At 40.0% G+C, this 19,607-nt stretch overlaps 1 protein-coding gene across 2 annotated transcripts in view; it reads right to left on the reverse strand.

Moving 5' to 3' along the window:
• Nucleotides 1–19,607, reverse strand: part of FAM53A (family with sequence similarity 53 member A) — a 70,293-nt gene that overhangs the window by 42,909 nt on the left and 7,777 nt on the right. For both annotated transcript variants that reach the window (XM_063157955.1, XM_063157954.1), the window contains exons 2-3: nt 6,930–7,174; nt 61–115 (exon numbers count right to left, since the gene is read on the reverse strand). In XM_063157955.1, the coding sequence (XP_063014025.1) occupies nt 61–115; nt 6,930–7,007 (133 nt within the window). In that variant the 5' untranslated portion in view covers nt 7,008–7,174. The remainder of the gene's footprint in view (nt 1–60; nt 116–6,929; nt 7,175–19,607) is intronic.

Raw genomic sequence — 19,607 nt, forward strand, 5'->3', positions numbered from 1 at the left:
AGGCTGCTTGCTATACCAATTACCTCAGTAAAACACAGCTAAGGTTCCTGAAGAACTTACCATTGATTTCGAAAGGGAACAAGCTGCCACTTTTGTTCAGCTTCTCAGATGAGTACTGAAATCAGAGAAAAATAAGTTTTAACTGTGGAAAGAGTCAGCATTCACTTCAAGGAAACTGCATGCAGATTTTAGTTTTCCTATATGTGCAGTTAACAATGCCTTTAAAAGATGGGGTTCTCCAATGTAACTTGAAGAAATTCCTGAACAGCTGATCTTTATAAATAAGCCTCTGGCACCTAATTATTTGTAATGTTTTGATATATTGCTAAGTATCAAACTGTTTCAAGAGTTACAACATTAGCCCATGCAAATAAACTGGAAAATTAAGAGTGATAATTCATCCTTAATGAAAGAGCTTTGATCCAATTTTCATTTCAGCAGAGAGGAAATTACAATCTGGCAGTTGGGTTTCCATTTTCAATCTTAAGGCTAGAAGGCAAAACACTTCATCTTCAACTAAGGGACAGGAATAGCTTTATCTAAATTAAATATACAAGGTCTTGAAGTTCACCACCATGAACACTGTTCCAATCAGGCTTTATTAGTATTTTACATTTTCTTATAATCAATGCAGCGAATTTATTATTTTTACTTCTTCAAAGTAGAAAAGCCATTGAAAAATATCTTTCTTATCATCAAAACATCTTTAGCAGGCTGACTGCTTTTTAAATCTCAGCTTATTGGTGGAAAATAACATAACAGGCATGCTTAAAACAAGCTCTGTGTGTAAAGGCCTTCAATTAAGCCTCATCAGTAGCATCTACACAGTAAGACAAGTTTGTAGCTAATTTACCTAAAAAAATATTACTGCAAAGGCATTCTTAATAGTCTAGATTTCTCAGACAAAGCACAGACCTTGCAAATCCAGCATCCTATAAAGGAGCTATAAATAAGTGGCTCATAGCTCCATCAAGCCAAGGCTCATTATTCACTCCCCCACCACCACCTCAGGATGGAGAGGAAGATTGCTTTAAAAAACAGCAACACACTTTATGTGAACATTGTTCTTTGTGTATAGCCAGAGAAGATAGCATTGTACATACACTTCCTTTCCAGATACAAAGTCAATTTTTAAACAAACATCCTTGGGCTACAAAGCCTTTTCTTTTTGTTTTTCTGTAGAGCAGCACATAGCACTAGTGACAACTTTATATCCTTGAGCCCCACAGAGACAAACACTGAGCTGTGGTAATATTCCCTTGGTGTTACTGTGTCACAGGTAGGAAATAACAGCACAGATTAAAGCATACGAGAGCAATGAGATTTTTAATCAGCATCTGAACATGTGTCAAAGCATTTCATTTTTACTTTGTAAATACATCTACAGATGCATTTATAACCTCTTTTTAAAGAAGCTACTCTGAGTAAACAGCAGAACCCCAAGTTTAAATCTCCATTGGATCTGCTGTTAATTACTCCAATTCAAACCATTTGAAGTCTGCAACTTGCCAGTTCCATAGAATTCACATTTAAAAAGCCAGTACCCATCGTTTACTTTAATCAGGTACCAGCTTCATGTGAAACACTGGAGCACATTAAGGTAACAGTGGTTACATTTCAGCTGTCCCTAAAGGAAAAATGGACAAATTAAAGATAAGGTCTTCCACCAAATTCTTCCTTTCCATCATTCCCCTAATAAAACACAATACCAACCTACTTAACTATCAGACAGTAGCTACAGAAAACGTTTTCATAACAAAATTCTGTGTCAAAGTCTTAGAGCTGATTTATCCTGAGCCAGATGAAAAGAGTAAGATGAGTTAATACGGGCATAATAGTTGGGGCTGTTTAAAAGACTATTTATTCACACAGGCCAAGATATTCAATACCCATAAGGAAAAGCACCTCAAGGACAATCCTACATGGCAGTTGATACTTAGTTTTTACAGTTTTCAGCCAAATGCATTTTTAAAAGGTTTTCTTCATGATGTCCAAGTTATTTGATTACCTGTACTTTTCCCACCTTAAAAAGCCTTTTCCATCAGTTAGAGACTGAACTCCTTTATCTTTGACAACTGCAGAGCACTGAAACCATTTGTCAGGGGAACCGTGGAAAAGGCAGGATCACATGCACACAGACTGTCTGTCCTCCAGAGAACTGCAGTGTTCTCTAACTCGGAGAGAGCAACCTTGTCCTGCCAGCTATTTCTGACCAGGCTCTGGAGAAGCCAGTGCTCAGTTCCATGACAAAGCAGACACTTCTCCTCTGCCACTTGGGATCTCTTACACAGACTCCTCCTAAGTCACAAAAAAAATTCTTTGCTAATTCTTTGGAGATTCAGACCAAAAACTCTAAGAACATGACATGTGACATCACATGCTGAAAGGGAGAGTATTTGCTGCACTATTTCCAGCAAAAGCTCAAGGCACTGAAATAAGGGCTGAGTGGCTAAGAGGACAGTAAGTAACAAATCTCCTTTACAATATATGCTTGGCTCTCTATAACTGAAACAAAAATACTTGGAAACAGTGTCTGCTGGTGTATTTTAACTACCTCTGGAAGCCTAAACTTGAGAAGACCCTGTCAGGCTGTAAAGTTTTATAGGAGAGAGGATTTTCTTTATCTATACAGCACATGGCACAAGTCCCACTAGATATTACTGTAACAGGGCACTGAACCAGTTTATCAGCTCCCCTGGGCTGGCCACACTCTACCCTCCCCCAGACATTCCCTTTGTGCTAGGAGCTACCTGAAGCTTCCTCAATTAATACTTTATTTTGTGATTAAGCCTGAAAAGTGCTTGCAATTGCTGAGAACCTTGACAGGGAAGTCTGCTACCCTCTGTGTGAAGGAAATTTTCCTTAGAATAAGGCCAAATTATTCAACAAGGTCACTTTCCTGAAGAGGAAACACATCCATCTTGCAACTACTGCTTTTTGAATAGATGTTAAAACATCCAGAGAGATCTCATGCCTCTGGAGAATTTATTAGGGAAATAATGGCATATTCTAAGATAAACACATAAAACAATGAAGCTACAAGTTTCACCTGAGGTTAGAATTGTTTGCTTCATGCCAAGAAGTGGATCTACTTTGAAATGCCTGTTCGTAAATAGAATCTCTTTTGTGCAGCTGGACAGACTGTGTCCAAAAGGAAAGGAAAGGTGTGGTACAACATTTAGGACAGTGCTGCAAGTTTCAGTTGGTTTTCTGAATCTTAACAGCTGTTCTTTCATTAAAATAGTCACTCAAAAAGACACCTAGTCTGAACTAAGTGCAAGAGCTGCGCAAGTGAAGACGACAATGAATTATAATTTACATCACTAATTTTAAATGTTCTTTGCTAGCAGAAGCCAACTGTAACAAAAATAATTCTTGCTATTCTTCTACACTCCAGTGTACTGCATTAAGGACTTCACAGCCTGTGCTATCCCTCCTCATTATACTCAGAATGACAACTTCATCTTCATACTTTTAAAATTAATGGCTTTAATTTCAAGGCTTTTTTTTTTCCAGTTTCCAAGTACATTTGAGTTCCTCCAATTTATCAGCATCCTTTCCAAACCACAGGGAAGCCACTGTTTATCATTCAAATACTAATTTAACCACCACCATACAGATGTGACTCAGTCTGAATAAGCCATGCCAGACCTCTGTTTCTCTACCAAATATCCTCCAAATATGACTGGATATGAAATAGTGAGGAGGAACACTTTGACCTTTTCTCAGGATGCAAAGAAGTGATTAAGTCAAGTAGTCTGACCAGTGGCTTTTCCTCTGAGGAAGACAGTTTAATTCTACATCTTTTAACATAAATAAGACTCAAAAATTAAAAATAACAAATCCTACATGCTTGCAAGGGGTTTTACTGTAAAACTTGTTCCTTTTACAAATCCTTGACTGGCAGTGCTCATGCTTCCTCACTACCACACCTTGAAGTCTTACAGCTGTCACTTCACAAACCAACACGAGATTCTATACAGCAATATGAAAAACATACAAGTTTAGTCAGAATACAGACAAATCCAAGACTTCTGAATTCTATAAAAGTTCTGAGAGTTCAAGGGACCAGAGCCCAACTATCTGATTTAGGGCTGCTGTCAACTCATGAAAATCACAATGTGCTCACAGAACTTCTCTTTTGTGAGGTAGAGTTGAGCAACCAGGGACACTACCTTGTGAGCTACAATACCCAAATTGAGGAAAAAAGCTTGGGACAGGCTCCCCGCTTCTACAGCAAGTCACTCAGTCATTTTCCTGAAGGCAGGTGCAGGACAAGGCTGTACAACATCACTGAGCATGCACTGGCTGAATTACACCAGCTTGGAAAATTAGCATGCCATTTGAGAGAGCAGTAAAAAGCTGCAGCCAGTATTTTACAACATAAAAGAGAGGTACTTGGTCACCACACAGCTTACACAAATGAAAAAGTGTACTCTGTCCTATGCATGTTGTCTTTGTGCCCAGTTCGGCTGCACAGTACATGGCTTTGAAAGAGCCATTCTTTCTTCTTTTATAACCCTCATTCATGAGCTGTATAACAGAATAGCTTTTCCGCAGCTATTTTATCTACTTGTGCCCAGACACTTGTGCAGATGCACAGTAAAAGGTATCACAAAACTGATAAGGTTTAACTACATTAACCCAGGCAAAAAAAAGTTGGTCTTAATCCTCAATCAGCTCACAATGAGGTTCACCACATGGTGTCACAGAACTTTGTGCCAGCACAACTAACAAAAGGTGCAGCCAAGATCACTTCAGAATTGCTCCAAACTGCTGCTATTAGAAGAAATTACAGCATTAACCTGAACTTCTTGCCAAAAAGCCTAAATGTGCTAGCAGTGATACCAGACTATCACCAGCAGTCTTTTTCTCTTAGTGACATTTAGCAATTGCCTTCACCAGTGGAAAAAGCACACTTTTTTTATCATCTCAGGTTCTCATTTTAGTCAGGAAGCCATTATTTGCTTCCATTAATCCTTTTTAGTAGGGAGCAACCTACTTGCACACTTTTATTCACGCTTGCTTCTCTACTTCCACACCTCACTCTGCAATTTCCACACTTTTTCAGGGTGCCATTGTGTACAAACCGAACCTGTTCCTGTCCTCAGAACCTATTTTCTGTAAGAACTAAAGCACTTACAAAACCAATTACTTGACAGATAAAAGGAGGAGAGGAACAGGAGAAGGCTGAGGACGAAGCAACTGATGAGACATCATGTGCCATTTTCCGCTCTACTTGTTCTTTTTCATGCTTTATTATAAGTCCAGATAAGGAGAGGAATAAAAAACAACCAACCTACAACACATTACAGCCAACACACTCCTGCGCAGACTCCACACAGCGTAAAAGCAGTAATATGGCCTTCTCTGCTATTAGAGGTCTGTGGTCCAAAACTTTCAGTGACTTTTGGTAAAAAGACTGGAAATTGCAAGGTGCTGCACCATGTTTGTCACTAAACACTGCTCCTGGCTGTAAGTCATTACTGGCTCACAATTAGGCCCCAGAGTTTAGTTACAAATGATGACTTTGCCAGTTCACAGACACAGCAGATTCTCCTACAAACTGTATGGCCCAAATGCTTCATCAAACCAGACAAAATAAATGCGAGCTAAGCATGCACTTCTCCTGAGAGTGAACAAAACTTCAACACCTTCAATCTGCCTTTCAAGAATAGCACATATTTAAGGGGAAGGTGAAATTAAAGTAAAATAAATTACTGGAAGAACTCTAAATGGACCTGCTACAGTTTTGAAAATAAAGCTGCTTGATTAATGTCTACTGTTACATATCCTTACTGGACAAGGAACTGCATATATGAGAACTGCAGGCGCTTGCGCACAACTTCCACCACATGCAAGGTATACTCCACCTGCTTTGGGCTCTTGAAATCAATAAGGAAGCAGTTCAGTTGTTTAAGTAAGTTACAACACAGAATCTAAAAGTAACTGACATACTTCAGGTCCAATATTTGATTATTTTAAAAAGTATCAAGACTTGAGTTGAGCAACACCTTGACATTTAGTTAAGCTCTCTTGTGTCCCACTGGAACATTGAAGTTTGACTTACAGAAGGGTGCCACTGTAACCAAAGTCAGTAAAACAAAATTAGTGCATTCCATACAGAACATGGTTTCAGGGTTCTCAGGTAGGCATCTGGAACTGACAAGAGACTTTTCTGCATTACTCACTCTGGAGTAGCTATTTCATTCACAAGAGAGATATGAAGAGAATAGATTCCCTCATGCCTAAATTGCATGTTTGAGTCACACAATGCAACCAGAGATTAAACCAGCAAGAGTAACACTATAAGCTACAAAGTTTTTCAGAGCACCAGGCATCTGAGACACTGAAAAAGCCAGGATCCACTCTACCACAAACAACAACAGTCTGGTAGCAACCTGACTTTTGGTTTAACTGTATTTACTTGATGATCTGTTTTCCTTCTGCCCAGTGGTGATAGCTACCTACATGGCAGTCAAGGATTGTTATAAGTAAATACTCTTGTCAGATATAAAGCTATCAATCACCTGGTCAGTATGGAGTGAAGCACACATTTTTATGGGTTTACACATATTTCTATGGGTTGAAGTTTTCATTTTGCTAGCAAAAAAGGAATCCTGAGAAGCTTGGATAATCCTTGTCAGTCATTAGATGAGAACACTATTTCATGAAGAGAAATGGCTTTTGCTATTTAAAATGAAGTAGCAAGGTTAAAAAGATCATTAAACTAAAAAAGTAGCACTTCAAAAATGGACTAAACACTAAAGATCCACTTTTCCTTCCTATTACAACTCTCACCCGACCTTGCAAACCACTTCTAACTCAAATAGCTGAATTCTGGCTGATCTGCATTGTTAAATAGGTTATGCAGTTGTGAGTTACTCAGCATTTCACATTTATTTCATGTTGTTTTGGTAGATCCTTACCAGATTAATATTGTATGTTTTACAGGTCAGATCATCCAAGCTCTGGTTCTGCAGCTTTTCTGTTATTAGTGTTACCATGGTAGTTGCTCCTTTTCCACTGCTCACTCAAGTGTTGGAGGCTCTTCAGTCTCTTCTTTCAATACTCATGAGCCATTTCTGTTTTGGTCTAGAATCTTGAGATTTATGCTTCCATCTTACTGCCAAAGTTTATTTCCAAATGCTGTCAGTGTATCATGTCTGCTTTCCTGTAAAATTCAATTAGCAAAAAGGGAAAAGTCAGAAAAATTTTCACATATATAATAATTAGTATTGTAATAACACAACTCTGATTTGGACTGTTCCCTCATGCAAATATATCACTTTGTGACCAGTGCTGATGGCCTGGCATTGCAGACTACACATCTCTACTCATGAAAGAATACTCCTATTTGAGATTTCACGGATTAAAATTTCAGCAAGGAGATGAGAGTCATTAATGATGCAGATCAGAGTATATGTTTGGCTGTTTCCTCCTTCTACCTAAGCGTTCAACCCAAGGCAGAGGGAAAGCTTTCCCTCATGCAAACTACTGTAGCCTAGACCAGGTGTACTGGAACAGCACATGACACAGGCACTTACCCACCCAACCGCATGTTTAACATTATTTGGCATGTTAGTCTTTCACCACTAAGCCCCTCTTAAAAAGAAAAGTGAAGCAGTGGGTAACAAACACCATACACACGTCCCAAACCCTCAGCTACTTTTAATATCTTGCCCTGTGTTTTTCTCAGCTTTTTCTTTAAAGGTTACATAATTGTTACCTGTCAGCAAACACCAGATCTGGTAACCAGGACAGATTCCCATACACACAAAAGTATTGCAGACAACAGCTTTGATATCTTTATTCTCTGAGCAGCCATCTAAATCAAAAGCACTGGGTTCATCAGCTCTCTCTTTTTATCTTAAATACCCTCTACATATTTCCTCTCTCTAGTGGCCTGTATTAACCATTCTTGATGATTTAAGCTGGCCAAGCATGTTCAGGGACCACTTATGGGATATGAAGTGGGACGAGATCTTCATAGAGGTATTTCCAAATTTAACATGAGGCTTTGGGAAGGAACATTGATGCTACCAGGACTGTAAGTTTACTTACATTTCCTAGTTTTAATATCTACTGTTTTTAAAAAGGCAATAAATTATTTTCAAATAACATTTCCATAAAATATTGCCTCTTCTACACTACTAATTAGCTGTTTAAATAACCAGTAGTAGCAAGCAAAAAAAGTAACTTGAGGCTGTGAGTCAAGTTAAACCAACTTAAATCTAGGATATTAACATTAGTAATGGTGATGCTAGACTACCTTTTAAACCTGTTGCCTTTAAGTACATCCTCAAATATGCTTTTCATATGCTAACCATGCACTATTTCACCTTCACAGCAGTCTGCTACACAGCAGCCTCCCTCAGACTAAAAGTTATCCCATAAATGTAACTTCTGCCCAACTTTTGGCCTTGTTACTGTATCTATCTACATCTTTTTTTTGCTGTAAGATAGAATGCTTAGAAATGCTCTTCCACCACAAATGCTACCCAGATAGCTGGAAATTCAGCTGGTCTGTTTTTACTTCATGTGCCCTATCTTTCAGAAAGGCACACAACATGAAATATTTACATCTTGTTCTGAAATTACAGGTAAAATATCTTAAAACCCTCAAGTTCACACACTCACTGGTAAAGGTGGCACTTACACTGTTCAATGTGAGCAGTCAGCGCAAAGTGTGGCTCATGAAATACTGAAGCCAAGTTTGAGGGCAAGCATGTGAACACAGCAGTATCTAGAGCAGCACAATCAAACATTGCTGTGCCCCTTTTAAACCTGGTGGAGTTTAAAGTAAATCTGGAAATCCAGAACACAAGTCACAAGAAAGGCTGCCTGGAGGTCAGATGTTGTTCCTTTACAGACTGAAAACATACTGAAGAGCTTCATAACTGGTGCAAAGACTTCCAGATCCATGCTCAGGATGAATGTCTCCATTAGTGAGAGGCTACTATTAAGAACCAGCTGAAAAGTTCAGCACATGTTTAGTTACTTCTATTAAGAAGGGCCATAGAAGAATTTGTGGGTTTTTATTTCCCTCAAGCAAAAAAATCAAAATCCAGTAAAGCTACTAAAGATGGGAGAAAAACTAATCTGTAATCAGTTAATCATATTTTTACTTAGTACTTCAAATCTTTAAATGTTTCAGTGCAATTTTCAGTCAGTTTAATACAAGCTAAAACAAGGAGAGACTAGACAGAATGACATTAGACTTTAGTTAATGAACCAATTGAATCCAAGGATAAAGGGAAAGCAAATGAAATCACAGAAGCACAGCACTTTCAGAATCATGCTGAACGGTATTAGCCACATTCCTAAATCCTACCAGCTACTGAAATTAGTATTTGGGCACTGCAACCATTCAGGCCCCTTCTGACATCATGGGACCCAATCAGCTCTGAAACACAGGCAATGTGGAAACCCCCCCAAAAGGTTTCAGTTTAGCAGCTCACAATTTTTCAAATGGAGACATACTCCACTGACAAAGTTTGATTTTTAAGCGTGGGGCAGGGACAAAAAGGTGCTAATAGCCTGAAAAGCTTTCATCTATCTGCTCCCCATCACAAGTAAATTCCATTTCTCAATATGAGGCACATCCCTGACAGCAGGGCTTGTAGTTCACATCAGAAGCACACTTCACAAGTGAATTCCCTTCTCACCCTTCTTAAACGTGCTTGATCAGCACATTGGTATTAACTGTTTTACACCAGAAGTCTGTTCTTACTGGGCACTCCTTGTTAAGGGTGACACAACAAATGTTTCAAGTGGTCAAAATGTCACCAACACACTCCTACCAGTGCAATGTCACCATCACACTCCTACCACTGAAAGCCATTCTAGGTTGCAGTTGGATGTGCCTCAGCTGCCATCACAACTGCCAACACATTCTCTTCCCTGGCTATTTGTGGCCCACAGCAGAGTGCCAGCACAAGTGTTTCTGCTCATCACAGAGAACTAGATCAAGGAATTTTTATAGCTGGATGAAACCAAAACACTTCCTTTTGTTACTGGGAAATGTTGTTTTCCAGCTGGATCAGCTCCCCAGCGTGGTTTGCCATGAACTGGACACAAACATTTGTGTGGAAGCATTGTGGGATGCTGACACTGCCTGTCCAAGTACCTGCCCAACCACAGTGTCAGAAAGAAAAGAAATCCCCCACAAAACAAAGCCAGTTGACATCAGCATTTCCTACACTGAGGCACACAGATTCTTCTTTAATTAGAAATTAGATACCTCCTCCTGAAGCATGGTGTTTCACTCCCATCTTCCTTTCCCAATCTGTACTCCTTTGACTGGTCAAACTTTCCAGCTCCAAGAGGTCTGAAATCCTCCCGGCAGCCTCGACACCTTCACTCAGTGACAAACTCCTGGCTCACTCTGGTTGAACTATGTATTCTCTACAAGGAACGGTTTCCCTCATCTTTGCTAATTAATATTGGCTGCCAGGAGACAAGAGATTCATCAGAATGACTTATCTGTGGTCATTTTAAATCTTTGTTTTTATGTATTTATAAGCTTTTTGTCCCTCAGTACCTCCTAGAGGGAAGTTCCTCACTTAATTTTGCTATTTTTGAGGGTTTCGTTTATTTATTTCAAGACTCTCTGCTATGGTATGTGTTTAATGGATCCACAGAGAGAGTAGAGCAAGATGTTTATGCACTTTTTCCACCATGCTATTTTTCTAGAGCTGCTTAGAGGCAGCCAACTTTATTTTTCAGTCTCTCCTTATCATACTCTTTATACTTATCAGGCTGAATCCCTCTCAAACTGCTCAGCACCTCACACTAATTGGATTCTCAGTAATAGGAGCCATTTGACCATCCCTGTTAGGGCAATGAGGACGCTGCTGGGTTTACGTGTTTTCAGCTGCCTCATGGCAGAGAGCCTGGAAGCACAGCCCACAGGTGACACGCGGCTGCCAGCTCAAACAGGAACACCCTCCAAGCCTTGAGCTGGCAGCAATAGGCCTCAGAGCTCCAAGGTGGATGGAGCCCTACACAACTGTGGCCATCTTTCCCTGAGCATTCCATCCTTTGTGGAGCCTGATTAGGTAGGATAGTGACCTCCAAGATAAACACACACAACAAAAGATGTTACTCAGTCTCTGTCCTGGGAGAGCCTTAATCTTCCTACAATCTCCTTGAGCTGGGGAGGAAGGGAAGATTTTTTTGTTGCTGTTGAAAGGCAGACTAATCAAAAGGAATAAATGGAATATAAAAATCAAACTCCAAATGCAAGCCAAAGCTAACATTCCTCAAAGCTGGAGAATGAGATGTGATGGAAGCAGTATCACCACTGTCTCTGATTTAAAGTTCTTTTCTATTCATTCTGAAGGCTGAGAAAGGTGAAGATTCATTATTATATCTCTATAGTACTACTAAAGGAGAGAGGGTTTATGTCTTTAAAGTCGTAATAACTTGCAAAATCTCTGCCAAAATTAACAGTGGAGATAGAACAGAAGTGCTCATGTCACAAATTCTGTATCTTCTCAGTGACATCACTAGTGTCTTTTTTGGGGAAGACTACTAAAAATACAGATTATCCAACCTCCCAGTCAATTAAAGGATGTCAGAAGCTCATTCAGTTTGACAAGCTACTTTCAAAGAGATGAAGAGTCCTGATGAAGAACACAAAGCCACCACAAAAAAAAAAAATCTCCCCTTGGCTCTAAGAAAGCAAGGCAGCCAGACTCATTTCCAACCCACTCCTCCTCCTCCTCTGCATCCTGCAGGACAAAATGTTCCAGCAACAGCTCATCTCAATGGGAAAATTTACATTTGTTTGAAACACTTCTAACAATTTCTTCTCTGTATCTGGAAGTTCTATCTTGGATAAAGACAACGAGATCACAAGATTTTTAGATGATTTCCCCATAACACAAATGTAGGTGTTTCTTGGTGATCACTGTTCCATTCTTTTTCTGCCCATGGCATTAAAATGACCTGTGAGAACACAGGGTTGCTCCCTCTGTGACTTCACATTATTTCCCACTCTTTGTTCTGAGTGCTGCATGGAACCTTTATTACCAACAATCCCATACACGCACTTAGCTTGCTCCCAGCAGAAGAAAAGGATTAGCAGGAGTCAAAATTCCAACTCGGATAAGCAGGTCCTTTACAATCTTATCTCTGCTTCAGCAAGCCAAAGGAGCTAATCACTGCAGCACTACTAACTCCAGATCTAGGTGATCCTGCTACTAGACTCTAGATGAAAGGGGATGTGATTTTTTGCCTCCTGGCACTTTCTGCAGCACCCAAGAAGCACGTCAGAATTGAAACACCAGATAAAACTGATCAAGTTTTAACAGAGCATCATCTGTCCCATCCCACTTATGCTGGAAGCAACACTAAGCTGGAAGACCAGCTTTTCAGAAACTGCTAAGCTAATACTTTATGCCATCTGACAAAAAGCTACAAAATGTCTAAGTTTCCTGCAATGCAAAATTCCAACTTCCAAAAGGGAAGAGAATATTCTATTTCTAAAAATACATATTTACTACAGTGCTAAGAAGTTCATAGAGAGGCTAAGCATTCCTTACAACATAAGTCTATTATTAATAACTTTTAGCCCAGAAAAGTTGTTGAGAGCAGGCACTTAAAAGAGAATTATTTGGATTCTATCCTTTCCAGCATTAATCTGCAGTGTGGTTATTCTGCAAACCTTCCAAAATTCCACATCAAGTAAAAAAAAAATCAGTTTTAATTAGAAAGCTTCCTACAGCTATAAAGTTATCAATCAACATTTTGGGGGATTGGTACCAAAAGGAGACACCTCCATTTCCAACCTATTATACTTCTGAGGCTCTTTACGAAGAGGTTTTTAACAGTGCATTAAAATAAGAGTTTCTGATCAAAAGGGACAAAGAGAAGGGAGTTTATCATCCTAGTTTGTGTTCTGTAGAAACTGTTTCACAGTCTCTAAAAAATTCTGTTTAAACTGTAGTTGTCCTCCCTGAAGGGCCCAGATGTGACAAAATAAAGCCTTAACACCCCACTCTACACATTCTAGAACTCTGAACAAATAAACCAAAGAACCCAGTTTGCAATTTAGAGTTTCTCTAAAAGGACTGAAGACATTTCATGAGTTACAGAACCTCTTCTCTTTCTCCATGCAGTACTTTAATAAACCAGTTTTTATTAGAAGGAAACTTCACAATACTGAAGTGTTCAAGCTTGGATTCAGGTTGACACAACTCCAGCACAGAACACCAACAAGGGACAAGAAAAATAGGATAGAAGACATCCTTTACATCAACTTATGGCCACTGGAGACAAATTTCAGATATTCCACAGGCTCTGGAAGTACAAGGAATATCAAGAGCTCAAAACTGTCTGCTGAAGAATGTACACCATTAATGTGCAAGGCAGGACTAGAGACCAACACTCTGAGGTTAAAATTAGGGTTTGGGTTGTTAATGCCTCCAGAGACAGATGAGACTAAATATTAGGTCCACTTACCTCAAATGCAGAAAAATCACTGCTGAGCCCAGAATTTCACTGTTTTTAAAGCATCCCTAAGACCAACTGGACACTGAGGCAGTTGAGACAAGATATAAACTGCTACTAAAATAAAGCTGCATCCTACACACTTCTACTCCATCTCCCACACTTCAGATCCAAGAGCTCCAATGAGAAGGAAGGGAAGCCTCAACCATCACCCACAGCCTCTGGATTCCACTTTACTTCAAAAAGACAGGTGATATGCTGGAAAGCAGTTAAAGGTATTACCTTACTTTGGTATTACCTTTGATGGTCTGGTTTCCCATCCTTAGCTGTACAATTCACCCAGCTTGGCTGAGGAACACATACAAAACAAAGACCTAAAATAATTTAATACATTTTGAATTAGAACCAAAATATTTTACATGATGAACTGTTGTCTGTAATAAATACACCCCTTTTACTTCTCAAGTTGCTGTCAGTAGCTTGGGTTTGGCTTTAAAGCAAGATGAGAGTCACCTTCCAGAATGGAAAAAAAAGGGTGGAGATGGGCAAAGTTAAACCTTTGTCACAGTTTATAAAGTACACTTCTCAAAGCAACAGAAGTGGTGAAGGAAGCTCAAGAGACCTTTTCCAGGTCATACCTAACTAAAGCAGGGAACATATCACTACAGAAAACTAGGGCCAAGAACTCAACTCAGCCAGAGGTGAAAGCATTTCTTATTGCTAACTCATATCAGTAAGAAGTCAGTCTCAGGTTTAAACCTGTCTTTCAGACCTGATGAAGACCAAATACTCCTATCACAGTCAAGTCATCCTGCATCTTTTAAAGTATCTTTGTCAGACAGGACAACAGATGAGCTGTGCCTTGTCTGATGCTGTACAAAGATGCTGTTCCAAGATGCTTATGTTACCTACGCTCTTTCCTAAAATAATCCACCACAATGACAAGGCAAGGATTTCATTAGTTTTGCTGAGGAGTATTTACATCTACTCTGTTGGGAGTTCCATGTGAATGAGCCATCAGCTCTGGCCCATGACCAGTCACCTCCCTGCAATGTGAGATTTGGACTCTCTCCTCAGCCCTACTGCAGAAAGCCCAAGGCTACAATGCAATGTTGAGGAACAGAATCTGATCTACTGGGGCTTGAACACATGAACACCAAGCCCTGGCTTTTGTGGTAATTATGAACTAAATGAACTAACAGTCATTATTTCAAGACTGCACTACTCAAACCAAGAGCTACTGCCTGTTTAAGCAATTCAGAACAGAACCTAGTGGGCAATCTCCACCTTTTTTACTGTAATGTTCAGTGAATACTACTAAAAGCTCAAGTCCTACACAAATTACTTTCACCTCCACACCCTGCTTCTACAAATATGCTGTTTAAAACCAATGGAAGTATTTACTTCATATATTAAGCCTCCAATAAGATACAAAATTCAGACTCAAAGAGTAATTTATACTGATAATATTAGTGTTTGGAGAAATCGACCAGGCTTCCACTAAAGCAAGTGATCCAGACTGTACAAGACCCGTAAGATTTTTTCTCCAAGGCTTCAAGAATGAAAAAATAGATCAACTGGCCCTACTACCAAGACAGTTGCTTCACTTCACCAGTTAGAAAGCCAGAGAGGAAAACAAAAATAATAATGAGTAGTATCACCTACTTTTGCTTAGTATTTGCCCTTAAAACTGAGAAGTAAAACAGACACATATGCATACTTCAAAGATACCCAGGGCTGAATAAAACAAAGCACTGACCCTTCACTTGTATGGCAGTGACAATGCTTACCCCACACACATCCTGCTTCCCTGTGACAGAAAGGAATAACACCAGCACTGAAGGACTGCTCTGCTACCAAAGCCTATGGGCTTGGAGCTGAGGGATTACACAAATCTCTCCCATACATCCTGCTCCCAAAACACACACAGCTAATAAACCTCCTTCTGTTTGCCTTCAGGTTCATTCTGAGGAGTTTCAGACCTCTGGTTGGCTTGTTTAAAATAAAAAGCCCAACTACTAGGTTTGTTTTTATGATCCCAAGTGTGAAATGTTCTTGCTGGAGGCCTCAGGCCAGGTGAAAAACACTTATGTTAAGATGCTACTTCATGGCATTTCAGGGATCTAATGAGCTATATAATCTGCACACAGGGAAGTCTCCCTTCATTAGCTTGCATGCAACTATGGAAATTAAAAATGAGGAACCTATGGTAGTCCAAATATTCTTCAGTAAATAGTACAGCTGGTGAACTGCAGATAGCACTAAATTTAGAACTCAAGGTCTGAGCAGTATTCTGTAAATATCCATACATCCCAATGCTTACAGCAACATGAAGCACATTTCTCCAAGCCTCACTGTACTTATTTTTCATACTATGAGTAATATTTCCTTCTCATGACAAAGGATTATGCCCAATTTAGTAGCTTAAGAAAAGTGTGTCTTTGTCTCAAAATTGGAACTCTCCAGAAGATCACTGTGCAACTATACTGAATGAGCATATGGATGTGTGTACCCTTATTTTAGCAGTTCACTGTTTACATATTTTCATATAAAACCCTAAAGAAAGCAAATTACAGGAAGAGTTTACACAACAGTAAAGTATATGGAGGCTTGCATACAAATAATTAAAGCTTGCTGCTACATTATCTGTCTGGAAAGACAGGGAAATGCATTGGACAGATATGAAATATGGTGTGCAGCTGACAACCAAGTTCCATCTCATGGCCCAAATTTGCTCTCTATCAGGGCTCACCATCTGCAATTTGCCACTGAAGAAACCCCAGGTCATGTGGCAGGAGATAGCACCTCAAGAGGTGGCACACAAAGATCCAAGTTCTACAACACCCATCCAATCACCAGGTCCATTAGAATCCAGAAAGTAGAACCCAAGTACCACACAGCTTTCAAATAGCAAACATTTTCTTTTAAATAAAGAGGTATTGGTATCACACTACAAATAGTAAAACTGCGTGGTAGTTTAAAGAATTTCTTGTTGCTTTGCTAAACTATGGCTCCTGTCAACTTAGTAGTTGGTTTCCAACTTGCATTTTGCACATACCACAAGCTTCTGAATGGGGAAGTCTCTGAAGGGATCTGCACTACATGCAATGTGCTCTACATGTGAGCTCTCAGTCCACAAATGACCCAAGTATGAGCAGACCACAAATTAAAGCTCATTAAAATAATGGAATTAAATACAAAGGCAGTACACATCAATACTGTGTGTGCTTTCAGCATTCAATTCAGACATTACTTCAAGTGTCACCAGGGACATCCCTCTTGCCCGACCTATTAAAGGTACTTCAGTAAAAATTAGTTCAGTTGAGCTGTGCAGCTCTTACTAGCTCACTAGAATATTTGAAAAGCAGATAACTACTTTGTCTCAATGCAGTCAGCCTTGAGCAGTACTCTGAACAGCTGGATCCAGGAAATGCTACAGCAGAGGTCAAGACAAACCAAGGGCTACACACTGCAGTAGGTATTTAGAAAAAGCATTTGTAACAATTACATCAACTAGTGAAATTTCGTGAGACAAAGTTACACCATGTCAGAGAAGGAAAAGAAAGTGAACTATTTTAGCTACATTATTATGATTGCTTTTTCTTTAAATACTGCACAAAACCTTTGCTTGATGTAACAGCTCAGTATTTTCTGTGTACTACCTCAACACTACCTGATGTTCAATGAACAGCTCATTACTTCTAGCAGCAAATTCTATGGAAAAAATTACTTGTCAAAGGAGGTTCACAGAAGTCACCAAAACTCCAAATTACAAAGTTCACTCACAGAGGATGGGCTACAAAGCCTAAATGTAAAACCATGCCCCTGGTACAGGAAGCAAACAGGCACAAGGTGCCAGTTAGTACACAAATACTACAGACCACACTTTATAAACCAAAATAACTATTTCATTTGAGCACAAAAATGCCAGCAGAAAAATGAGAGTTGAGGAAGGCCTTCACTTTTAATCTTTCCTGAGTGGGACAGAAATGTAGCAGCCTTGAAGGGCAGAAGTTAGGTCACCTGCCAAGTCCAGCACTCAACATCCACAGACAGCAACTGAGCGAAGCAGGACAGGACCAAGAGGGTTGGAGGAGAAATGAGACCTCCCACTTGGCAGGTACCTTTACAGATGACAGCATTCTGACCAGATCAACTCTGGTAACCAAGCTGAAGCACAAAACAGTAAAGACTTATCTGATGGAGTCAACAGTAAGAGAGATGTGGTCTTTCAAATGATCTTTCAAAGCTGACAAAAAGTGTACCCATCTAAGCTTCCTTTAAAATAAACCTCTGAAATTACACCTGGGCTCCTGGTATCTTCACACATGCAAAGGTTAAGCACACTATAATCTGCACAAAGCAGTGACATCTTTTCTGCTGAAGATCTGAAATGAACAACTGTGTTAGGGGAAGTCACTGGCTGAGCACCTGGACTCAAGAAGAACTGAAGTGATAAACAAGGTTCTGACAGCTGCAGCCTTTTCTGCAGGTGCAACAGGCATTCACTTCATGGCAGTTTGGCTCAGTTCAACAGCCAGGTCAGAACTCAGAAACAGGTTTGGTATTATTTGATCAGCTTGTGCTCCAGTGAGAAAAAAAGGAAAAGTCCCCCCAACCTAGTTCCAAAGTTTAAAACTGTATATTTAACAGGACTATAAAGTTAAATCTCAAGAACACATGGAATTTTGCAGCCAGCTATGTTAGTAAAGTGGGAGTATCACACTTTATACAGAAAAACCTGCCACAGCCATGAACACACCTGAAAAGAGTTTTTCTGAACACAGCTTCCCCATAATCCTGTTTAAGGTCTAACACTTACAAACAACTATTAACCCAAAGTACCCTCTGCACAAATGTCACCATGCACATTGCCTTTAACTTCCCAACACCAGCTGATGCTGCCTTACTGCTCTAGTAACATTTTGTGGGCTCAAAGTGGTCACTGAGGTAATCCCATCTAACAAACATTCAATATCTTTAGCAAAGGACTATCAGACTTTCTAAACCCCTGCTCAATTTAACACTGCAGCATGTGTACCTGTCCATCTCCTTAGAGCATCCAGTGGAAAGGATGAGTGGAAGACTCATTATTCCAGCCTGTAGCCAGGCACAATAACACTCTAACTACACTCAATACACATGTGATGACAATAAGCTGCTACACATGCAGGGACTATAAATAAGGCAATGATAAGAGCAAGTCTAAGGGAATTCTTGAATGGCAGTGATGTAAAGAAAGTTTAGAGAAGGAGGTGCTGGAGAAAAACCAGCAAATAGCACTTAGAGAACTGTGTCATACAACCCCAACAGAGACAGGGCTCAGAAAAATCCATTTCTATGCAGCACAAGATTTATTATGTGCATCAAGTCTGATAGGGGAGATAATACGAGAACTAAGATTTCAAACAGAGAAAATTGCACCTATAGAGACATCAAGAAATACTTACAAATACAATCCAAGAAAAATACTTTAAAGAAAAGCTCTTCCAAATAGTGGAGCTTATCCTTTGACACACAGCTTGCAATGAAAGAGTAATTTCATCTCAAGAATGGACAGCTTCAAAGAACTCTAACTACAGATGACTTCAGTCACTCTGCAACACCTGGAATTATTTGCAAGGTACTAGATTCAGGCTGTTACGTGATACATTTAAATACAGACAGAAACAGGACATGGTTGGGGCTTTCTTAAAACAAACGAGGGTTTGGACATCAGTTTGAGGTTAGGCCTGTCTTCATTCTATGTCTGCATTAAGAAAAAGGTCAAAATTCACGCAATGAGCCTTTAATTGTCCCACATTTAAGCAGAACCTCTGGGAAGCTTTAGTGAGCACTGCAGGTGTGCAGCACCCACCTGTCTCACTGGGACACCAGCACAGCAGGGCTGGGGACAGGGAGGAGCCCGTGGGCCCACACAGCACATCGTGCAGCCTCTGCTGCTGGGGGTGAGCAAAGGCATCCCTGGGGGACAGTCACAGCAGAGAGCAGCTGCCAGTCTGTGTGGGAGAACCCAGAGCAGGAGCCCAGCTCAGCTCCACTGCTGTGCTGCCTGCGCTGTGCTGCTGGCACAGGAGCCCTGCTCTAGGGACAACAGCAGCAAGGACTGCAAGACAGCCTTAAAACCCTGCACAACTCCGACAAGCTTGAAA

This window comes from Melospiza melodia, chromosome 5, assembly GCF_035770615.1.
Source record: "Melospiza melodia melodia isolate bMelMel2 chromosome 5, bMelMel2.pri, whole genome shotgun sequence".
Lineage (NCBI taxonomy): Eukaryota > Metazoa > Chordata > Aves > Passeriformes > Passerellidae > Melospiza > Melospiza melodia.